This window comes from Hylaeus anthracinus, unplaced genomic scaffold (genome assembly GCF_026225885.1).
Source record: "Hylaeus anthracinus isolate JK02 unplaced genomic scaffold, UHH_iyHylAnth1.0_haploid 17819, whole genome shotgun sequence".
Classification (NCBI taxonomy): Eukaryota; Metazoa; Arthropoda; class Insecta; order Hymenoptera; family Colletidae; genus Hylaeus; species Hylaeus anthracinus.
Genome location: NW_026534756.1, coordinates 1 through 22,924, shown reverse-complemented (window position 1 = coordinate 22,924; position 22,924 = coordinate 1). Strand labels below are relative to the sequence as shown.

At 43.5% G+C, this 22,924-nt stretch overlaps 3 protein-coding genes across 4 annotated transcripts; 1 reads left to right on the top strand and 2 right to left on the bottom strand.

Annotated features, from left to right (window-relative positions):
* The first annotated feature begins 121 nt into the window (after positions 1-121).
* LOC128892779 (cyclic AMP response element-binding protein A-like) lies at positions 122-5,923 on the top strand. 2 transcript variants are annotated; one of them, XM_054153322.1, is made up of 6 exons: positions 122-473; positions 549-885; positions 1,647-1,978; positions 2,358-2,633; positions 2,703-2,846; positions 3,375-5,923. In XM_054153322.1, exons 2-6 carry the CDS (start codon positions 654-656, stop codon positions 3,558-3,560), a joined length of 1,170 nt encoding a protein of 389 aa, XP_054009297.1. In that variant the 5' UTR covers positions 122-473; positions 549-653; the 3' UTR covers positions 3,561-5,923. The 2 variants fall into 2 exon arrangements, with proteins under 2 accessions (XP_054009297.1, XP_054009296.1); XM_054153321.1 differs by having other exon boundaries at positions 122-885.
* Positions 5,924-7,237: 1,314 nt separating this feature from the next.
* Positions 7,238-13,326, bottom strand: LOC128892780 (uncharacterized). The gene is made up of 6 exons (XM_054153323.1): positions 12,859-13,326; positions 11,757-12,055; positions 11,558-11,681; positions 11,010-11,244; positions 9,930-10,083; positions 7,238-8,372 (listed from the first exon to the last, which is right to left on the bottom strand). The coding sequence occupies exons 1-6, from the start codon at positions 13,123-13,125 to the stop codon at positions 8,027-8,029; spliced, it is 1,425 nt and encodes a 474-aa protein (XP_054009298.1). The 5' UTR covers positions 13,126-13,326; the 3' UTR covers positions 7,238-8,026.
* Positions 13,327-13,528: 202 nt separating this feature from the next.
* LOC128892781 (allatostatins-like) lies at positions 13,529-16,296 on the bottom strand. Its single transcript, XM_054153324.1, has 2 exons — positions 16,007-16,296; positions 13,529-15,323 (listed from the first exon to the last, which is right to left on the bottom strand). Exons 1-2 carry the CDS (start codon positions 16,265-16,267, stop codon positions 15,003-15,005), a joined length of 582 nt encoding a protein of 193 aa, XP_054009299.1. The 5' UTR covers positions 16,268-16,296; the 3' UTR covers positions 13,529-15,002.
* Positions 16,297-22,924: the final 6,628 nt, after the last annotated feature.

Genomic DNA, 22,924 nt, shown 5'->3' with positions numbered 1-22,924 from the left:
CGTGTACATACTTAAAAGCGCTATCTCTTATCCTATTACTCAAGCACCCAACTCGCTCACGTGTCGCATTAGCATGACCAGGGTGATTCACCTAACTGGACGGCCTTGAATTACTGGCAAATCGTCGCTGACACGGGAAAGTCGCTGGAGTACAATTTGTCTGCTATCGACGGGGTAATTTACTTATCGCAATCTTGCCTTTTTTCCATACAAGGCAGGTTCCCCTTCGGGGTTTTGAGTTGAGTCACGACGGAGGCAAGATCAAGGGAAGAGCGAACGACCATTTCGAATTCAGACCTCGCATCCTCCTCATTGGAATTCCCGACGCTGGACGACCGGGCACTCGGTGTTTATCGAAAGTGGACCCACCATTATCCTATGGTCGCTGCTCCTAGTCAATAGGAACGTTCAGAATTATTTTGAAGATCAACTTCTTTGAGCCTCTGAGCTAGGTTACGAACTAAACGGAATTGGTTGTTCTTTTTAAACCTAGCTTGGAAGAATAAATCTTTCATGCACAGACGCTAAGGAAATGTTTTTGTTCGCAGGCCCTGGGTCAGGATGTTCTACTGGGGACCAAGGAGGAGGAATGGAGCAATGTGCTGTGCGTTCGAGACAAATCCTCGCTAGGTGTCGTATTGAGGGATCGTCTGATGACCGATGCAGCGCTCGGTGGTCCACGACCGATCAAGTCCGAGCACAGTTACAGCCTCCTGACGTCCAGCCCTCCGCCAAGCCCAGCGACACCTGGCGCCAACCCTCACACACCTAACTCCGGCTCATCCTCCGATACGGTCGGCGCATCCCTCTCGAATACCAGTTCCTCTATCGACCCTAGCGCCATGGATCACCATAAATCGTTGGACATTCGCAGCAGAATCGACGGTAAGGCTCGGGGAATCGATGGCTCATCCCTCGCGTCCATCGTTAAGGGGCATCTTCTATTACTGGGAACCTATAATCAGTCTCCGTTTCCTTAAATCCCACGGGTGGGGTCAGAGGAACTTATTTTTAGTCGTACAGGCGATGCTTTTATGGGAGTCAGTCAGACACCCTGGATAATGGAGTATAGTGTTACGGGATATCGTGGGACGACGATTTTACTAATTTCAGAGAAATGATACATTGCGGATAGTCTTCCCGCGTCCTTTGTCTAATTCATGCGACGAGCAGGCGTCATCGATCCGAAGACGACACCGTTTCATCGTGGCATTCCAAAAGTAGATAATTATTGGATCCGATTACCATCGTTGCCCCGATTTCTTTCATACGATTCTGTCATACGTACTAATGTACATAAGTATTTGCTCGTGTCAAAAGAAAAGGCAACAGTCTGGAACGCTTCGCAATGCAGCCTGTGGGTTGTCCCCATGCTTAGAAAAGTATCAAAAGCTCTATCAGGAGTCCCGGTTCGACATAAGTCGATTCTAGCCACAACATAACGAGATAATGACCATAACATAACGAGATTAGGTTTGGCAGAGTTCAAGAGCCTTAGCGGGACATCCTAAACCCATCCACCCGGTAGTTGTTCGCGTACCTGGACCTTGGGACCGGTTTGGAGAGCCAAAAATCGCAAACGATTCGATAATAAATATGCAAGACTGTGAACGTTCGCTGAAGGAAATGGTTGTCTTTGATTGCAGACATGGAAGAGGAGTGTTTCCCAGCAATTTCGATGAACACCGCCTCGGGCCGCGGTGAACTATCGTCTTCGTCGTCGTCGTCCCTATCGCCGTCGTCTACCTCAACCGTTATCCTAAAGACACCCAACGACCTAGTACCTGAAGACGTGGAATGCGCCGAGATCAAAGGCGAGCCGCTCAGCGCACCCAGTAGCCCCTCGGCGTCCTGCCAAACAACGATAGTCGACGACAAGAGCACGATAACCATGGTGTTCCCTCAGAGCCTTCATTTCTCTAAGAACCACCTGTCACAGACCAGCGACAGCGAGGAGGACGACGAAGAATATTATCAGGTAGCTTCCAATTAACTCCCCTTTCATCTTCTGTAGCTTCTACATAATGGGGATGGAGATGAAAAAATTAGGTAAAAAGTTTGGAGGACTGTGATTCGGACGATTCGGGATTTGTATGATCCAATGAAAGGTTGGCTAGTGTGTCCTATGTGACGACTATCTCTGCCTCGTGTTCCTTAGGGGTTGGACTAAACCTTACTCTATCATTACTACTGCTCAGTTTCGTACAGGCTCAAGACCTCCAAGCTCTCCAATTAAGACGAGTGTCCCATCTCCACCCCCTGGTAGAGTGCTGTCATCCAAACCGCTCGTCGTCAAGAAAGAAGAGTCACTCTATCCCCGGATGTCCTAACTCCGCTGAAATCTTTATGTTCCGAAGGCTATGGAGGTGGAGGACTACGACGGAACGGTCTGCGTTAGCAAAGAGGCGAACTCGCGTACCTCGAGGCAGGGATTGCCTCCGACACCTCCCAGCAGCGCTAGCTCCGATAGCGAAGGCACTGCATCCGCTTCCTGCTCGCCAGAACGTCGAGATTCCCAGAGTTCAGCGCACCCACAGAATCTCAGGGGCCTGCTGACACCCAGGCTGTACGTCACGAACGGCGCGCACACCACCAGGCAGCCTATCCACACACCTTTGATTTCCTGCCAACCGGTAAGCACAGCGAGATAGAAGACGCGTAGATCGATTAGCCCCTGGCGTTACATGGAATCCATTTTGCAGAAAGGGTCGACGGGAAATCTCACGTTGACCGAGGAGGAGAAGAGGACTCTGATAGCCGAGGGGTATCCCGTTCCCACGAAATTGCCACTAACCAAGCAGGAGGAGAAGTCGCTGAAGAAGGTCCGCAGGAAAATTAAGAACAAGGTGAGTCTAGGGAATCGACACGGTCCTGGTTATATCGAGGAGTGCTGGAGATGAATCTATGTGTACGTCTGGTTCTTTGTTTATCCGTCCTAACTCCATTGGAACGTGTGAATTATTTATGTGAGACCAAACCTAACAATATCTCAGTGCGCTGACATGCTGTGAGCATCAAGTGTTATTAGATGTAAATGCCTGTATAGTCCAGTTCAGACCTAACTCCAATTGAACCTCAAGTGAACCAAGTTTGAATGCCTCATTTGGACCTCGAGCGAACCAAGTATAAATGCCTGTATAGTCCAGTCCAGTCCAGACCTAACCTCATTTGGACCTGAAGTGAAACAAGTATGAGTGCTTACTGTTGGAATCCTCGCCCAAGTATGATCGAATGAGATCTACCTACCCAAATCCACGCCCAACTACATCTCAGCACCTAGAGATCGTGTGCTTAACTGCTGAGTAGAATGTGAACGTCTGCCTGAACCATCGAAGAATCTAGGAGTTAGCGTGACACTATGCCCCACGTTTCAGATATCCGCGCAAGAGTCGCGTCGAAAGAAAAAGGAGTACATGGATGGTTTGGAGAGACGGGTCACCCTGCTGACGAACGAGAACTCCTCGTACAGGGACAGACTGACCGTCCTGGAGGACACGAATCGTGAACTGTTGAAGGAGCTGCAACGTTTGCAAGCGATGCTGCAATTGCAGGTCTCCTAGATCTTTCTTCCATGCGATAAAACATTTTCGTATGAACCGAAGACTTCGAGATCGTCGACTCGGAGAGGATACTTGACGAAGAATCCAGGTGTCGTCAACGCTGGGTGGTTCTGCAGTTTCGCGAGGACTGCGAGCGCCATCCCTCGACAGAGTTCGCGAACAGTGTTGCCCCGATCGTTGATCGGTTCAATCTCGTTTGGATCCCTCGGTGAAATCCGTCTGGCAGGTGCTCGAAAGAAAGTCGTCGATACTTGGTCGAGCCTCGTTGATTTCTTTTTTTTTTTCTCTAAGTCAGAAACGAAAGTTGGGAGGGTAGCCTGTTTCCAGGGGACTCGTGCAATTCCTTTACATTCCTGTGAAGTCTTCCTTGAGCAGGGGCGGATCGAGTAAGTATTTTAGAGCGGGACCGCTGTGTAACGACCAATTTTACCTAAGATTAGCCGCGAATACGTTGGGCCGTGTCGTCTTCCCAGTTCCGTCGCAACGGAATCGAAGACGTGCGATGGAATTTAGCCGGGAGTGCCTTCATTCGTTGGTTTCGATGTTTCTTCCTTCAAATGGAGACCAGGGGAACACGTTTTGTCATTTTGTGTGAAATTTCCGATGCTTTTCGAAAGTACGATCTTGATCTACGGTTGGAATGAAATCGATTGGCTGCGCGAAGCCACTCCCGCTTTCTCGTGGCGCCATCTTGGCGGGAACGCGCGAAGTGGCCTAGAGAGGTCAGTCGATTCGGTGGCTGCGGCAAAACCACACTTCTTTCTCAAAATCTTCGCAAATACATTTACGAGAAAACGAGACGTTTAACTTCGAATTACGTTAGCAAACATTTCAGTGATAAACGAGAGAGTTCACGCTGATTAACGATAAAGTATTAAACAGTGCTTTAGCGCAATTCTCGAGCCGATTGCTCGTCGAAAGCGATGGAAACTCTTTAATTTCGTCCAAAAGTCAGCGTCCTTGCGTGGGTGTAAACGTAAACGTAGCGTATGAACTTCGAGGCGAGGAGGTGTGTTATTATTATTTTATATAGAATGAATTTGAAAATCGTGTGTGTCTATTTTCACGAGAGAGGTATATCGTATCTAGTAACTTACGTGTTAGTTTAGGTGTAACTCACTTCAGACACAAGTTTGTATATTGTACCTTGAAACAGAACCGCCGGAGAGAGGTGGTTCGTTCAAGATACTTAACGATAACGTGCAACGGCGACTACTTCGATCTTCTTCTTTTTTCTTTCAACGAAAGAGCGCGCCACGGAACGTAAGAACTACAGTTTTGTGAAAGATAGCAGCGTGGCGTGATTCTTCGTTTCAAAATAAATCGAAAATGTGTCCTGAATTTTTTTCGTACGAGGTCTTCTTCGCGAGAAAAACGAATGTGAAATAATACTTGTTCGCGCACGGGCGCTGTTTTAGCTCGCGCGACAGCCGTTGCGGCGCTTGCGTCGTGCACGCAATGGTATTAGTTCAAACTTTTAAATTTGATTTTCTCAGCAACGAGACGTCATAGAAAAAACATTCTTTCGACAATTTCTATTGATTTTTGGATGAGGAATCGTTTTCTGCACTTTTGCGTCAGAAATGACGCCACGTTCCGTTCTATTTTCGAGTTTAAAAATGTACGAATCGACTCCAGCGAGCGAGTAATCGTGATCTTACCTTCTCGTGGCACGTGGGTACAAATTTCATCGATTACCGTCGCAATTAGTGTTAAACAGAAGCATCGAGGCATGTGGTGATCGCCAATGCTGCCATTAGTTAATCGACCAACGAAAGTGTCTTCACTGAATGTTGCTATTGGGTCGAATTTTACGATAAGAAGCGCTTTTAACAAATGCAAAATTATTCGAACCGATAAGCAAGTCCACGGAAACTAGAATAAATTACGTTTTCATGTAATCGATATGGTGCACGTTAAAGTTTCGAGATCGTTTCGAATAGTGAATATTTTGTAAGAATCACTGGGACCAGTGCGCGAATCGTATTTTTCCCGGGCAGAAAATTTCCTTTCCGGGCTTTGGTGGACGATCTCGCGGCCGGGAGCGTTGCAATTGGATTTCCGCGGCGAGTTCAATCGAGTTATCGAGTTTATCGGCGAGCGTCTCGCGCAGGATCAATAAAGGTACGAAATGGCACGATTTAACGAAGCATAGAACTTGGATCGGTTTGCGAGTCGAGGCGTGAAACAGTTTGGACGAAGCACGTGCACGGGAATTGAAACGATTTTAATCGACGACTGATTAAACTGGATAAATTAATTATAGTGGATAAATTAATTTATGATTTGGAAAATTACTCAACAGGACGACCATGCGTCAACGAGATACGGAGGGTCGAAGCGATTCGAATCGAATGAATGAACCGTCAAACAAAAAAAAAAAAACAACGACGTCACGCGTGTTTTTAGTGCGAGCAAAAAAGAAAGGTGCACATACACGGTGGCATATAAGCGCAGAGGAAAAAGAGAAAGAGGGACAAAAAAAAGTCTGACGATTACTTCTGCCTGTCTGAGCACATACGGTCGCGGACACTACTACTTTTCCAAGGAACGTGTTCGCGAAACGTCCTTAAAGTGACGCTGCTCGAGTGCTCGGATAGTTGTAATTTAAAGGGGATATTTTCTTCTACAGGCAGATCCACGTTTGATCCTATCGGTATTGAGGCTGCATTACCGACAGTGCGGAGCATGCGAGGCGCCATGGCGCCTATACGATTAGTACGTCAGTTGAATGCCTATTGGCGTTCTTCGCACGGGTTGGTGCGACTAAAGTAATTCTTAGAATTAGCGTTTAGCTATAGTGGTCTTTTTTTTCAACGAAGGTGTTCGACTATTATTTAAATGAAATTTTGCGTAGAATTTAAAATGATGGACAACTTTCGTACGAATTCGCCATCGCTCAGTTTTTATTCGACTTCGTCCAAACTATTTTTCGCCTAACGAAAATTCACAAGAGAAAGGCTCATACTTTTGAGGGTAAAAGAATATAGATAATCGTTCGCGGATGCCTGGCGTGAAAAAGGGGGGTCGTATTTGTGTACAAAAATGCCAATTTACGCAGTTTTACCGAGAACAGAGAGAGAGAGAGAGTGAGAGAAAGAGAGAGAGAGAGAGAGAGAGAGAGAGAGAGTTTAATATATTCTATAAATAAAGCTTTATATGAATGGTTATATATATATATTATATATATATATAAGATTGTTTCTATATAAACAGATAATATATGTATACACTGAAGAAACGTTCCACATACACATACACGCTCGACACTATGAGAGAAAGTTGGATGTGTGTTCGCACACCGACGTGTGCGTTATTCGTCGCGATTGATTTCGTTCGACGCGAGTAAAAGATGATCATTCGTAATTCATTCACCGGCGTTCGCGCGTCGCATACGTATTTCGTGTATAATTTCTCCTACGGAGACTTCTGTTGGCAAAGATGGGCAAGATCACCTGGATAAAATTTCGAATAACGAATCGAATAATAAATTATTTAAAGTAAAAATTAAATTAAACTAGATTAAATTAAATTAAACGGAATAGAAGGTATATTTTACAATTAAATTTAATCTTATCATCGGATAAACGTTGTTTATTCGTCGTTCGTTATTCGAATAAAATTTTGCCAGTCTCTGTTCCCTTTTCTTTTTCATGTGCATTGGTATACATGTTTGTCCTATTATCTTGTACGTGTAAGTGTCTACGCAATTGGCAGCGTGCCGGAAGCCACGTGGTCGATATCGCACGTGGTTTGACTTCGAACGTTTGTACGACGAGGAATAAACACACGTGACTTTAATACGGTTGGACGATTTATTTATCTCTCTTATATTCAGTGATTTTCATTCGTTTTCGCGAATATTAGGAATTTCGTTCCATCGCGGAGTCTGATGGGTCATCCTAAAATTTCATTGTTTCATGTTTGCATTATTTATGAAATGACTCGATAGCCAGTGGCAGTGTTCACGGCTGAAATTGATGGGTCTTAAAGTTCAAACGAGGACTGGAAAATGAGAAGTAGTAGGGACGCCATCGAGGAGCCCCCGGTAACTCTTTAATAGGTTCCCCGCGTAATTAAAGCGTGAATCGTCTTTGTCGGCGTCTATTCTGCTCCGGAGAGACTATCGAATCGGGAGGACGGCGAAGGAATTTTATGTAAAAAGAGACGGATGGGACGTAAGAACAGATAATTAGAGATGGAAGGAGCGCGGCACTGAAGAGGGAAACTGAAGAGGAAAATAAGTCGAAAATAGCTCGAGTATTCGAAATATCACAGCAAAATAAACTAAGTAATGTTCCTCTAAATTATTCAATTTTTCGAAGTACATTTTTCGTAGATCGAGAAATTGGACATTTTCTCTATAGCGACATTGAAATCATCGTTGTTAGGTAGTGAAGTATTAGAAAACGATTGAAATAGCTTTCTCCGAATTCATTGACGCTTCCAACGATTCCTAAAATATTTCACTGATCGATGTCCACTTCCACTTCCTCGACACCGTCTTCCACTCTGTCTCTGAGGGCGGCCAGACTGAGCGGAGCTTCCATATCAAGCACATCCTTCTCCTCCTTGCGTCTTTTTTTAGATCTGTACAGGGGATTCTCGAATCTGCCGCCGGTGGGTTCTATGATCCCTGGATCGTCGTTCCCGGGCTTTTGTTCGCTGATGCCCGCCACATCGGCGATCTGAACGTTGCCCTCGGGGATGTTCTCGAAACGAGCGAAACTAAACGGTTTGCCACCCTGCGTGTTGTCCGCGCGAACTCCCTCGCGAATGGTCGCGAAAATCTCGGTGCAGCTCGAGAGGATGCTGAAAAATTAAAAATTTCATTGACAATCTTAACAGGAGGAATCCTATTCAATTTACGATATTCGATAATAAAATAAAATGCGGGATCGATATTTTTTTGCACGTGGAATGGAATTCTATTTGACGTAAATCGGGTCACAAATTTCGCCTCTGAGTTGGCTGTCGCGAGAAATGAAGCCCTCAACTTGATTGGCCAAGTCGAGCTAATTAAATGCTACGAGCCAGCGTAAGGGTCGGGGGGAAACGCGGCGACGAAGAAATTGCCAAGTGTAAAACGATAAACTGTAAATGGGACCGAGCTCGCTGAATGCTGAGGCCGTTGCCACCGGAGTTTGGCAAATTGAAACAGTTTCTGTATACCCCTTGCGCTATTTGCATCGTATAGGCTGCTTCAACGTAGGGTAGTCGCGGGGTCATACTAAAAAAAGGAATTATATAACAGCGTACATCTTAAATATGTACATAAATAGACGTTGCACGTTTGTACACTTGCTATGAAAAATTTATTTCGTGGAACATTCTGTATTTTGCAGTAATCTGACATATAATGCTGAAATACTCTGTAGCTAGCAGTATTATGCTTTATTTTGCTGGAATATTAAGTATTATACTGTGTAACGGTATCAAGGATTACATTGTTGCTTGCTGAACTATGGTATCAGGCCATGTGCAATGCACTACGATCTCGAAACATTCTGTATTTTGCAGTATCGATGATCGAAAAGGTGACGTTAGAGCCTGACCTTGGCGGTGAATCCGTACGAGTCGGAGTTATAGGTGAAACGTTCCGGAAAAGTCACAATCAAGTTTTTCATAAGCCCGCCCTCACGAAGGCTTGTATTCGACCGACACGTGGGTGTCGAACGCAACGGGTGGGGACGGAAATAGAGACCAGCGAGGAGAACTCGATGGGGAAAAAAGTAATTACACGGAATATGAAACACGAGGCGCAGTTTGCAAGTGGCTGAACGTCCTCCAAGCTTTATATTCACTAGGCCGGAAGTCGGCGAAATTAACCTTTATCGCGCGGATGTAAGGACGCGCGTAATATACAGGGTGGAGCACTTAAGAGATGGCAATATTAAAAATCAATTTGAAGAAAAAAAAATCCTAATCATCACGGTAATATTACGTTTTGCAGGATGTTCTGTACCTTGATTGGCACCTAACGAGGTCACCTTAAATGGTACAGACCAGATATCGAGTTTGGAGATTCGAGATATTGGTTTTCTCGAATGGAACATTTTGTTGTTGCAGTTTTTTGTTGCAGAATTCGATGGAATATTGAATTTTGAGTGCAAAAGTATGAAGGTACATCTAAGCTAAGAGTAATACTTTCCAGAATACAGTGAGTCCTCGTTAAGTGTCCCAGAGGAGCGACACTTAACGAGGACTCACTGTATACAGTGTCGCTCCTCTGGGACACTTAACGAGGACTCGCTGTATCTTGGACAATATTATCTTTATGCTTCCATACTTTTATTCTCAGAATGTATCACTCTATCCATTTCTGCTAGAAAATTCAGAAAACTATCTAATAATAATACTTAAACTTACTATTTGGAAGAGTAACCGAAGTACATGAAACCGAGGAAAAACAGTAGGAGGACGACGAATGGCGACACGAGCAATGGAACCAGCGCGACGGCCACTCGATGATCTTCCACAGCTGCGCCTGTAGTCTCCGTGCTCAGTACGTCTATCTTCATAGCTGTTAAACAAACAAAGCTCATCGAAATTCCATAAAAATTGTCGGATTTTTTAAAAGGTATTTCCTAAGAAGAGCCTTTCTTCTTCGAATCATTTCTCAAGTATTTTTTACGCGTCGATATACATTTCTCTTTCAAAATAAATTATCGTATTTCACCAAGAGAAAAATGAAAAGTATATATTCAATCCAATATCAATCGGACGCAGAATGTTTCTCGCGTTTCGCGTTCGTTATTGTCGGAGGAGGAACGGGTTATTATTCTCTATTTACTGGAGAACCCAATAACTTCTGTCATTAGTCGTCAAATTATCGGAAAAGTGCGTCGCGGCTCGTCGAATCCATAGAAACGCTTCCGAAAGTTTTATTCGTTTTCTGGAAAGTTTTCCTGGAAAAGCGTTTTCCTACGCTTGGAAAATTACGTCTGCAGTCGGAACCGAAGATATTTCTGTGTATAGGCTGGTAGGTCGCAGCGTTTCATTGAATACAGGAACGTTAAATATTTTCCTCTCGAAAATCCCTTTTTTTTTGATTCTGCAACGTGTAATCCCATTTCTACGCGAAAAAATAAACCAAAATCGTTATACGAAGTAAAATCGTATGTACCATAGTTCCCGAGTTACAGAAGACCGAATACGACGTTCAAAGTGTTTGGGGCACGGGTAATCGCGAGACTCCTACATCAATCTCCTGTAACTTCGAACCTGTAAGGTATACGAGGTACTTTCGTACAACATGTTTTACTCATTTTTGTTTATAGATTCGCCATGCAAAGTTTCCACGCGCATTTATGAACAATGTTTTACAGCAAAGTAATTTACGAGTGGAACGAAAGATTGCTAATAATTTTGTATGGGTACCCCTCGATGGAAGGCCGCGATATTCGCAATTTTCTTGCAAAGGGGATGCATATAGACGAGCAATTTCACCTAGCAAGTTCTCCTTGATGTTTTCCACCACTTTGAGGATATCGATTCCGGAATAATCGCCCTTTTCCTTTATCAGGACCTCGACCGCCCCGGAACCAGTTCGTCTGACATGCCACGCCATTCTATCCGTGTATCCCTCTATAACGGTGATCACCGCCTCGCGAACCGTCCACAAAGACGCTGTCTTTGGCAAAGACAGTCTGCCACCGCAGTAACGACAACAGTGGCCTTCCACCTGATACATTTGAAACAGTTTCTTGACTCTGAATTATTTTTTCTTTCTCGTACTGATGTAATTTTATTTTTAGGGTTAACTTTAGGACTAAAATTGGCGTGGGGAAAAATAAAAAAGAATTCCTAATAGTGCAGTTTACGAGGAAAACTTAATGCGAGGAACTAATTCCATGAACAATTACTTCGAAAATGATTTAATATCCCGTGAATGGCCCAAAAATGTTAATTTTGAGCGCCCTCCTATTTAAATAAATTTTAAATTTAATTCCGAGCTATTTAAATATCTATTCATAGACTCCATTAATCGAACCGACTCTGAAAGGATACTCGCAAGGAGTGAATCCGCATTTTGGCCTCTCAATAGCGCAAATTTCCTCCAGGTAGTCGCCATTGGGATCCTCCTGACAGGGACACTTCTCGCAGCTGTACTCGGCGTACCTGCACAAATGGCTCGATTAACGACTCGCATAATATTTCTATCAACCCGTAAAGCTTCTATCAATTACAACCCACTTCACGGTGAATCTTCCTTTGCCGAACTCCCGTCTGTTCTCCATGTCCGCCCATTGCCACGCCGACAGAGAGCGCTGCTCGTCCGCAGTTTTGATGGACCTCACTTCTATCTCCTTCATGGGCAGAAGGACGCTGAAAGCTCGGCTTCTATCCGGCAGAACTATGTCGTCCTGTCGGCATGGAACTTGCTCCAGGTGAGGAGCAGCCTTCGAGGCACCCCTCCAATTCTCAGGGTCGGCCCAGAAGAGGTGACCCTCCCTCAGCCATCGACTGGTCCTCTTTCCAGAGGAGCTGGTCAGCTGTCGAACAATTCTGGATCATCTCTTTATTCGCAACAATTTATTTACGTGGATCACACTTGAAAAAAATGATGCAATTTACTTTCTACCATTTTACAGTGTTAGTATGCGATTGGCGAGGTTCAAGATCCAAGAAACCCTTTCAATTTTCAGATCTCTTTACTCGCAGCAATTTATTGACGTGGATGACACTCGAAAAAATCATGGAATTTTCTTTCTACCATTTTGCAGTGTTAGTATATTACTTGTGAGGTTCAAGGTTCAAGAAACCCCTCCAATTTTCAGATCTCTTTTTTCACAACAATTTATTTATGTGGATCACACTTGAAAAAATGATTAAATTCTCTTTCTATTGTTTTGAAGTGTTAGTATACTATTCGAGAGGTCCAAGGTTCAAGGAATCCCTCCAATTTTCAGATCTCTCTATTCGCAACAATTTATTTACGTGAATCACACTTGAAAAATAATGGAATTTTCTTTCTACTATTTTGCAGTGTTATTATGTGATTGTTGAGCTTCAAAGAGGGTCAATTTACTGGCGAGCTTTCGATTGCGTAGCGCAGAGCAATTTTCAGATTTTAATCCAATCCTCCACGTAATCTGTCGAGCATTGCAAAAGTCCATGCGACGCGTTCATATTTTTTGTGTTGCTCATGGGAAGAAATCAAAGCCTGAGCCTCGTTTGTACAAGTCGAAGACAATTAAGGATAATATAATTTAATTCTAGTGCGTGAATATTTATGAATTTACAGGACGTTGTGAATTTACTATCGACGTTGCGAACGGTTTAAACGAATACATACTTGCAGCTTTCCGTTTCTAGTCAGTATCAAGGCCCCAGCTCTGGCGAGATCGATCCCAGCGAGAGTGAAATCCTCGAAATTAGGCATACCAACAGCGTGCCTGGTCTCCAAAGGGAATACTATGTGACTGTCGTCCTTTGGTACACGATTGTCCACCCAATTCTCCGCAGTCTCCCATTGCAAGTCGGGAACCCAAAACTTTTCCACTCCGACGGTCATTTTCACCCCCAAAACGAGTAAAATATAAATTACCACTTCGTGCCGCATGCTGCTCTGCGCGATTTTAAAATCTATCGACACGATCGCTTTAATTTTCCCGTTCGAGACTTAACGTAAAATGTTCGCGGCTTTCATTTTATTTTAAATTTCAAAAGCTTTGCTATTTAGTTAAAAGCTATTTAGTTAAAAATGTAACGTAGTCTCGCGGAGACGAGTATTCCAAGGGTCCGGCGACGGTGAACTGACTCGCCTGATCTAAATCCCGAAGGGGGCGTGTCCGATCCACTGGTGGGCCGCTGCGGGATCGATCTATTTATCGTAATCGTTTCAATTTCAACGATTCCTCGCGCCAGCAGAAAAGTACCATCCGACGATGAAGCTTTTCCACGCACGTTTCATTTTCACCCCTGAAACTGAAATTTTCAGGGGAAGGTTGAATAAGTTACGAATATTTTCTTTTTTCACCGGGGAACATTTATTCGATAAATCGTTAAACACAAGTTGGAACGTTTTCATAAAGAGACGTACAAGATTCACTGGCGGTGAAACACGAAGAAAATTCTGTGACAGGTGACAATCGGGCCTAATGTAAAATGACATTTCGTAATCGCAGATGACGCATATCCAATCGTTTAAATAATAACTCGATCGACGACATTTCTATACTCGATGCTCGCACGGACGCGTTCAGTCGAATTCACGAAAGGTGTTGTCACACCTGGGGAAGATCGGAATAAAAAAGTAATTTCAATTGAATTTAATTATCAACGATCGCGTTCCACTTTAACGGTAACTCTTAATACTGCTCTATTTCTGTTCCACCACCTCGTATATAAACGTCAAATTGTTGTTGTTAAAGTAGAATGTGACCATTGTTTAAAATCATGTCTGCCCAGGTCTGCAATCGTTATTGCAAAAAGCAAAACCAAATTGACGACCTCTTAAGGGGAGGAGGAGAGGGGTAGACACTGAAAGACATCGATTCCTGATCTACGCAAAGACCAACGACATCACGTTCTTTCTGTTGCAGGCAAGGCGATGACCAGAAGTGAAAACATGTTTTCTTAATAAATAATTCGTTTAATTATAAGCGAGTCGCTTAAGAGATACTTTGATATCCAGGACCTCTCAACCTCGACATTAAAACTTCAAAGCTCGGATATGGACGAGCCAATGCTATCGCCGCAGGGAGGTAAAAGAAATTGAACGAAATACACCTGTTCTATATTTCTATAGAACAAATATACTAGAACGCGACGGTTAATGGACCATATCAGGTAACGTAGCCCCGTGTACCATTTGCCATTTGCCATTTGCTGTACTTGACGTTGCTGTTTTACTAAATAATAAATGGTACACATTTATTTAATACTTTCAGTGCCGGAGATACTCGTGAAAATAAATTGCGAAGCTAAAATTTTGTTCCCGTACAATCGGAAATTATATAATCTAACGTTTGTATCTCATCTTACAACCCAGGTCAAAGTTCACGAATCCTATCCGGACTTGTTTTTCTTAACACTCAATCTTCTAAATTCATTTATTTAATTTTTCAGTGAAAATCTCTGTCAGCTACAGATGGGTGTGTTTGTTACACGTGTTTGTTAAACTTCGTAGTATCGTAAAATATTGTTTGGGGCGTGTGATTTATGTTGAATATAGCACAAAATTATCGACAGTGCAGCTCTGCAGGACCTTTCTTTGGGGCGTCCCCTCGGTTACGCATCCCGTTACAGTCGCAAGGAGAGAACAGATCGGAAAGGAGGCGTTGAAACTTCAAAACGTGTCTTTATTGGTGCGTTATCGTTATATTTCGTCTGACAACAGAACTCTGCGACATCGAAATAGAGCTACGTCGTTTACGCGAGCTGCTCCGCGGCCAGGTCCCTGGATCTGCCTCCGCGCGAAGCTTCCTCGACGAGTTCCTATTCCAACGAGTCGTCCTCGTCCTCGGACATCCTCTTGCCCAGGCCGAAGTGGTATCTCTGACCGAAAGCGTCGCTCGGTCTTTTACCGTTTCCTTCGACGAGTACGCGCGCCGCCCTCTTGCCTAGGCCGAAGCTGTACGGTTGTATGGCGCGTTTCTCTTCGAGGAAGTCGTCCAGGTTCTCCTGGGAGCGGTATGCCAGCGGCAGGTAGTCCAGGTTCATCCTGATGGGGTAGTCCGCGGTGTCGCTGCGTTTGCCCAGCCCGAAACTGTACTGCTTCGTTCGCTTGCCCAATCCGAATGAGTACTGGCGCCCTCTCTGGAAAGTTGGAGAAAATCGTAGGTTAGGTTAAGTCTGGCTCTCTGGAAAATTGCAGGAATTTGTAGGTTAGGCTAGGTCTGGCGCCTTCTCTGGAAAGTTGGAGAAAATCATAGGTTAGATTTGATCTGGTCAGGTCTGGCTTCAAATGTTTCACTCAAATTCTTTTACATTGGCGATCTTCAGACTGCGGATCTTTATGCATTTGTAGGAAATTTGAATGTACAAGAACCTACAAAATGCACACAATGTGCAAGAATATAAAAAAAATTCAAAGTAAAGTTCATGTTATAATATTTGCAAAATAAAGTAAATTCTTATTTAGGTTCAATTTTTTAGGCACATTCGCGAAGATTTTATTTTGCATAAAGATCCGCAGTCTAGTGATCTTGAATCTTGGGTGTTCTGGTTCTACCAACCCAACTGTTAGTGATTGTGAATCTCGGGTTTCATGATTTTACCAACCCAACTGTTGGTGATCCTGAATCTCTAGTTTCATGGTTCTACCAACCCAACTGTTGGTGATCCTGAATCTCGAGTCTCATGGTTCTACCAACCCAACCGTTTATGATCTTGAATCTCGTGTATCATGGTTTCTTTCGCGAACCAATGACTGTCCAGTTGTGGCCAGAGACCTACCTTGGAAGATCAGCTTGGAACGCGAAATAACGCTTGGAACTCACCTTGTCATCGCTGTTATCGACCCAACGTTTGCCAATTCCGAAGTTGTAAACGGGTAGCCTCTTATACTCCGACACGTAGGTGTACGCCCTCTTATCCGGGAACGTTTCGTCGAGTCCGGCGGAATTCAGCATCGAGTTGTAGTGTTGAAGATTCAAAGAGGATCCCGGCGACTCCTCCATGGCTGCTGCTGATTTTCCAACAACTCCCACCATGCAGACAAAAGCGATGCTGGTCGTTATCAAGCTCATTCTCGACCTCATTCTCGAGCCTGCGGATGTTTTGATTCTAAACAGACAACATTTTTTTCCCATTCTTGTCACGTCGCCGAAAGTTTGCTCGTTAACACCTTTGCGCGTTCGGCGAAGACGATATTTCATTCGAACGCGAGAGTTGCCCGCGAATATAATTAAAATTAGATGCAATTTGTTTCTGGATTTCAGATTGAGTTGAAAAGTTTCGGATAAAATAACGAACAGGGGCAGGACGCCACGAAAATAGCCCGCTCGCTGTTATAATCCGCGGGGGAATTCGCTTTGTTTTACGCCTTCCTACGAGTCGCGAATTATCGATTCGATTCGCTTAGATGGAGTCGGTCTCTTCGTCAATGGAAGTAACTGAACTCGTAAAACGATGAGAATGGCTGTACAAGATGAATTCAACAGAAAATACGATCCACTTTGACCTCGCCAAGGCCCTCTATCGATCATCCCGTTCGATACGCCACGAATATAAACACAAAAGACCAGTCTGCTGACACGTTACTTTGCAACTGCACGTAAAACTGTTTAAAAGCTTCTAAAGAAGCCTGGACGACGTCTGACGTCATGGGTCATATATGGGTCATTCATGGGTCATTTTGGCCCATTCCAAAGTTTCCCCTCAGGGACTATACCTACACATGATTCTATTGGATTGTCTGAAAAGTCCACGTCGATTTTTGGTAGGTGGTTCTAATTAATTTCAGTAAATCGACTTCACTTATTAAATCTGATAAAAGATCACGAACCATGGATCGCGAACCTAGCCTCAAACCCTGGCAAACATGAAATCTTCCACGCGGGGTGTATCGAGCGCGGTCGAATCCGCACGCACGTATCGAGCTAATCTGCCGAACATCCGGAATCCGCGATTGCATTTAGAAAGAGAGATTAATCGTTGATCTGTCGAGGAATCGCCGTGATCGCCACCTGGCTGTTCAATATTCGATGAAAATCACGGTGCTCCTTGGTCGTGTTCGGTTGCAGGCTCGATTTAGTAGGATTCCACCTACGGATCAGGCAATCAGTGGGCGGACGTCCAAACTCCATAGGTTGGGCTTAATGAAAATCGCCAGAAATTCAATGATTTTGTTGAGCTACGCGTTGGACGATGTCAACCGAGGCATGTGTCAATTAAAGGTCTGAGTTACTGTTCACGTTGATCTCGTTCTAGGATGACGTAGGTGGTTATGGTTGTCGCGTTTAGGCGCGTGCGGCAGTTATGGCTCTGGAGACCATAAGCGTTCTCGAATAGTGCCCCACCAGCTGGGGTTCGACGTAATTTTGACATCATTGACCCTTTAACTGCGGGTCAATTTTTACTGAAAATTCTAAGAGGGATGAAGGTGTGAATTTCAAAAAAATATGAGCTTGTAGGGGATGATGAGACGAAACTTTTTTATATTTACAGTTTATTCATAGAACGTTTAGTTTCAGAGATAAAGATCTTCAGAGGACCTTCTTCCTGAAATTTAATTTTTCCAACGAACTTCTAACGAAACTTCTCACTTTCCAATTTTTATTTTCGAAACTAAGTGTCGTATGAATAAACTATAAATATAAAAAAGTTTCGTCTCATCACCCCCTATAAACTGATATTTTTTAAAAATTGATTTAACGAATACAAACATTGCACAGTCAGGGGATCAAGGGAATCACTAGGAACCACTTCGATCCACATCCTGTCTACCTTCTACTTAAGCCATTCAACTTCGAACATAATCAAAGATCTACCCTAAAAGATCTAGCTCAGGAAAATCTTTTCAGCTTCGATTAGCTTAGATCCCTCCTCCGAAGGTTAAAATTTCCGCTGGCAACAATTTTCTGGATGTTTCATTTCTCGCGAGATGTCGTGAAAATTAAATCGGCCTCGATTCGAAGTGGCAGTCGCGTCGAGGAGAAGGCCAATACGGGAAAGCTCAAACACGCTTTTCCAGGGGTCGTTTAATTTGCAGGATCTACAGTCGCCATTCCAAGGTTCCAGGTGTTACGAAAGAATTTCTCTGAATCATCAGCGTCCTTACAAATTCAATTTCTCGTGTTGGGGTTCCTGGATCGCCATCGCGTGCCTAATTTCACCGTGGTAGCACGCCGGACCCTAATGGGTTATGTTACCGTCGGATTTTTGCAATATAGATTGTTATTTCGTTCAACCCCAGCGTATACTTAACACTTATCTCCCCTTGAGCTAAGAAATGCATCGAAGGGAGTTTCTCGTTTATTTTAGGGGTGGCCAGTGAATACACTACGGATGTTTATTCATTTACTGCAATTGAAAATGTCGGAAATATAATAGAAAATATATGAAACGTCAATAATAAAGTTTAGAAGATGAAGCATACTTTCATTTAAACCATATATGGATGACAGTGCTTTTCACTGGAGACCAAAAGAAATTAACTCTGAAAGTTAATGGTCGAAGAAAATGAATTCGAATGGAATACTTGAATCTCAATGAAGTTACAAAAACAAATACCATAATAAATGTTTGATTATATAGTTTCCAATAGTTCGTAAACAAAATTTAATCACACAGTGTTAAATCTTGGATCTCGATTCTTTATCAAAATTTTTTAAAATACTAATTTGAATAAACATCAGCGTTGTACCAATAAGTGAGCAGAGTTTCAGAATCTGTGACGGTCAACGCGTTTAATCTCGATTCTTTGTTCGAATCTTTAAAAATATTAATTTGGATAAGCGATGCAGCAATATGTGGGAAGAGTTTCGGAATTTGTCTTTGAAGCTTTGTTTCGCGACACGCGATCCTCCTACGTATGCGTATCCACACCCACAAACTAGTTTTATAATTCCACCCTCAAAGAACGGAGAGTTGCCACCCCGTTCACTGCACTTGACAGATCATGCCTCCGAGTGACTTCCATTTTGTTTGATTTCAATTTTCGTCGTTAGATGACGCGGGACAAGCCGTGGGACGAACGGATTAAAGAAACTTCACGTCGACTCTTTGGCGATGGATGCGCGAGATTAATTTATAGATGGAAATAACGTATTCTCATTCTCGGGCTTCTATTATTAAAACCTACCCTTCGTTTACACTTCAAATGGAATAATTCATTACGGATATTGTTATAAAATTAATTTTTAATCTTCCTACTAACGCAGGAAATGAAATTCTCTACTTACTCGCTTCTGGCTTAATGAAGGACGGAGATTCGTTTATTTTCTGAATTCCGACCTATGAATAATAATTAGACGTAAATAAAATGACATCGAACGAGTCGCCGTTTTGCACGAAATTTAAATTTCTTAGCCAAGATTTGAAGGCATAATCGCCCTCTGACCAAGTGAAATCGATGGTCGCAACAGGTGTCTCGACCGGTAGGCGTCGCGACGGGAGTTTGTAATTTATTTTTTAATTACACGTCGCCTCCCGTTTTCATTTCGCGAGCGGTATCAATCCGCGACGACTTCGTTCGCGTTGATTCGTTTAAACAAATTGAAATTCGTCATCACCGTTGGAAAATTTAAAAAAAAAAAAAAAAAAAGAATAAAAAATGAAAGGTAACCAGAAAAAAAGGCACGAATGAACCCGAGTGCGGCGTCGATTTCGCAAAATTGCGACGTCCCTTTGAAACGTCACCCTTTTTACTATCGGAGAACTGGGAGCTTTTTCTGGCGAACTTTCCATGGAATTTTTTGGGTGGCGCCGCTTTGAGCTCCGTGGCTAGCGAATCCGGAAAAGAACTCTCGAATGCTGTGAAGGCATGCGGAAATATCGGTCAATTTTTCACGGATCATCTGACATGTTTTGGACGCATCAATCGTTACGGTATATTAGAATCTAGATTCTTACTTGACCGGTAGAGATTCTCATTATTTTATAATTGTTTCGGGCAACATTTCACAGGTTGGGTAGCGGGTACTTTCCGTGGGAGCATAAAGAAAGCGTGGAAAATTATAGGGCGATCACAAACAGACCTTTAATTTGATATTAAAGACAGTGTTGTAAGTAGATGCAGATTTTTTTGTATTTATAACGTTGAGTAATATTGAAAACATACAAAAAATATGCATGATGTATGAATATATTCTATAGATGTAATATTGCGCGCTAAACGGCCGCAGTAGTGCAGGCTATGCGCTAGACGGCCACAGTAGAATAGACTTCGCGCTAGACAGCCATGGTGCGTAGACTACGCGCTAGACGGCCGCAGTAGTATAAGGTACGCTCCACCGGCGTACTCGCGCTCTAGTCGAGGTCTTCTGTTAATATCTCCTTAACCAAGCCTCGGACAACATTTCCGCTAAGGAAAAAGTTGTTTCAAATCACCCCCCCGAATAACCCCTATCAAGGACCTCCACCATTTTCCGGACACCCTGTATTACCTTGCATCATAAATGCATGAAATCTGCAGTCCACTTACGAGAAACTGAATCCATGTTGACATTCAAGGTTACTCAAAGGTCCTCAATGGTTTCGTAAAATCGCGTACGTCGCGGTGTGAACGCCAGCGGAGCGTGAAGGGTGACTGGTCACGGATTAGCATAATTGGAAACGAGCCGCGAACGTTGAATTCCTTTCGTTCTGATCGCGTTTTCCGGCTCCCTCGTTCGCGGGCGATAAACGACGGTAGTTGCGACGCCCGACGGCGGCGTGTTCACGATGCGCTGCGTAACGAAGTGGATTATTACCATCCGTGTGCAGACACGTACGCAAACAACGACGAGGGGCAAGGGTGTCGGATCGATACGGAAGAATTGCAAAATATCGAGGCCTGCTAGCAGGTTAATTCGATTGCCGTTCCGAAGCATTCGGGACGTTCGATTACAAGGAATATTTATTTTCTTGGATGTTTCCGCAACAGAGAAGATCACGGGCACAAAGACACGCAGGGGAATGGAATTCATGGAGGGGAATCTGAGAGAGTTAATAAGATCTACTGGCGGTCTCAGACGTTTACAAATATGTAGTATAGTGTCTTACCTTTATGTAGTTTAATTTCAATTTTATCTGGTAAATAAAATTGGCACTATTGTGCTTCCCATTTACGATGGACAACGAAGGACCCAGCTGATACTCTCTATTTTTTTTTATTATGGAATATGTGTCTAAATATTTCTTTTAATTACTGTCTTAATATGTTGAATGAAATATGTCCTATTGTGATTCCCATTTGCGATGGACGACGAAGAGCTAATGCTTCCTCTTTTTTTTTATTATCAAATATATGTGTTGATACTTATTTCGAATACAGTTTTAATCTCTCGACTAAAATTGCCACTATTACGCTTCGAATCAAATTAATAAATTTTTAAATTTGTTAATGTGCGCATAAAGCAAATTTTGTCATGGTATCTACTCACCACGACTCACGAATCGAGAATCGAAGCTCCGTAAATTCAAGAAACGCTTACAATAAAACTCGTAATATCGCCCGAGCGGGAAATCAAGTTTATTCGATCGAGGAAGCGCGACAAAGCGCGTGGCTTTTTCGCGCCTGTTAAATTTTCAGTTGCCTCATGGTTTCGTTTTGTTCGAGCGTACGAACGACGGGACACAGCGGCCGATGGGCGTCGTTTGAATGGCTCGTGGCTATCGGTGGAAAATTGTCGCGATAAGTACGACAATGAACGACGAAAGATCCGTCTGGATACTATTGTTTATATAGAAAATAATTTACCAACCGACTGGACACTTAGGAAGTTTGAAATTGTACAGGAGTCGTGCGGCTCATTTCACGTGTCTTCGGCGGACGTGAAACAGTATACAGATCTAATTTTAGATGCGGAGTTTCAATCGATGATGCAGACCAAGAAGCAAAGAGATATGCACTTCAATAAAGCATCGGGCAGCTTCAGCGAAATACTGAATTTAACTCCATTCGTTTTTCAATTAAGAATTTTCATTAGAAGCTACTTTTAAAAGTAGCCAGGTTAAGGCGTTTAACCTCCCCCTAAGGATCCCCTTCGAACACTTTAACAGATACTCGCAAGCTATCGTTGCTGGCAAGCTTAAAACTGGGGATTAAGCGTAACTCTCCGAGTCCTTGGCGAGTTCCGCGAGGTTTAAAGAACTTTCCACGAAAGGACCATTTTTCAGAGCAGATTACACCGCGCCGGTCGAGGAAAATCGTGACGCTCCTCCGCGTTGAACGCTCGTAGCTCGTCCGAGCTTTCGAAACAGAATTAAACGGCACGAAGACTGATGGGGGTCGAGATCAGTGAAGAATAAGCCGGAGGACGTTCGACACGACGGTATCGGATACTCCTCGAGCCGAAAGGGCACTTCCTGTACAGTCACCGCCATTTTTCATTCGCAGTTTAAAGCCTCTCCTCCCTCTCGCAACGTTTTGATTGATCGACGGAAAGGTATCGCGCTCCTTCGAGGCACGTGCTCGCATAATCTCAACTATGGTCGACTGATTGTCCGCGGTGGTGGGTTTCGAGGACTTGTAAGGCGTCGGGGGGGCAACGTTTCGAAACGGAGCGCTGCGTGATGCATTCTCAGTCCAAGATGGACGTTTCACGAGGAAACCGATGACTGACGAGAGTGGGGAAAATTGTTGAATAAAATTTTTCACTGATGAATTTCTATTTGAAGCAAACAAGGATAGAAGTTTGGAAAAATGAAAAAAGATGCTCTATTCTCGACGATCATCCTCAATCCAAGATGGAGGCTCAACAAACAAAGACAGA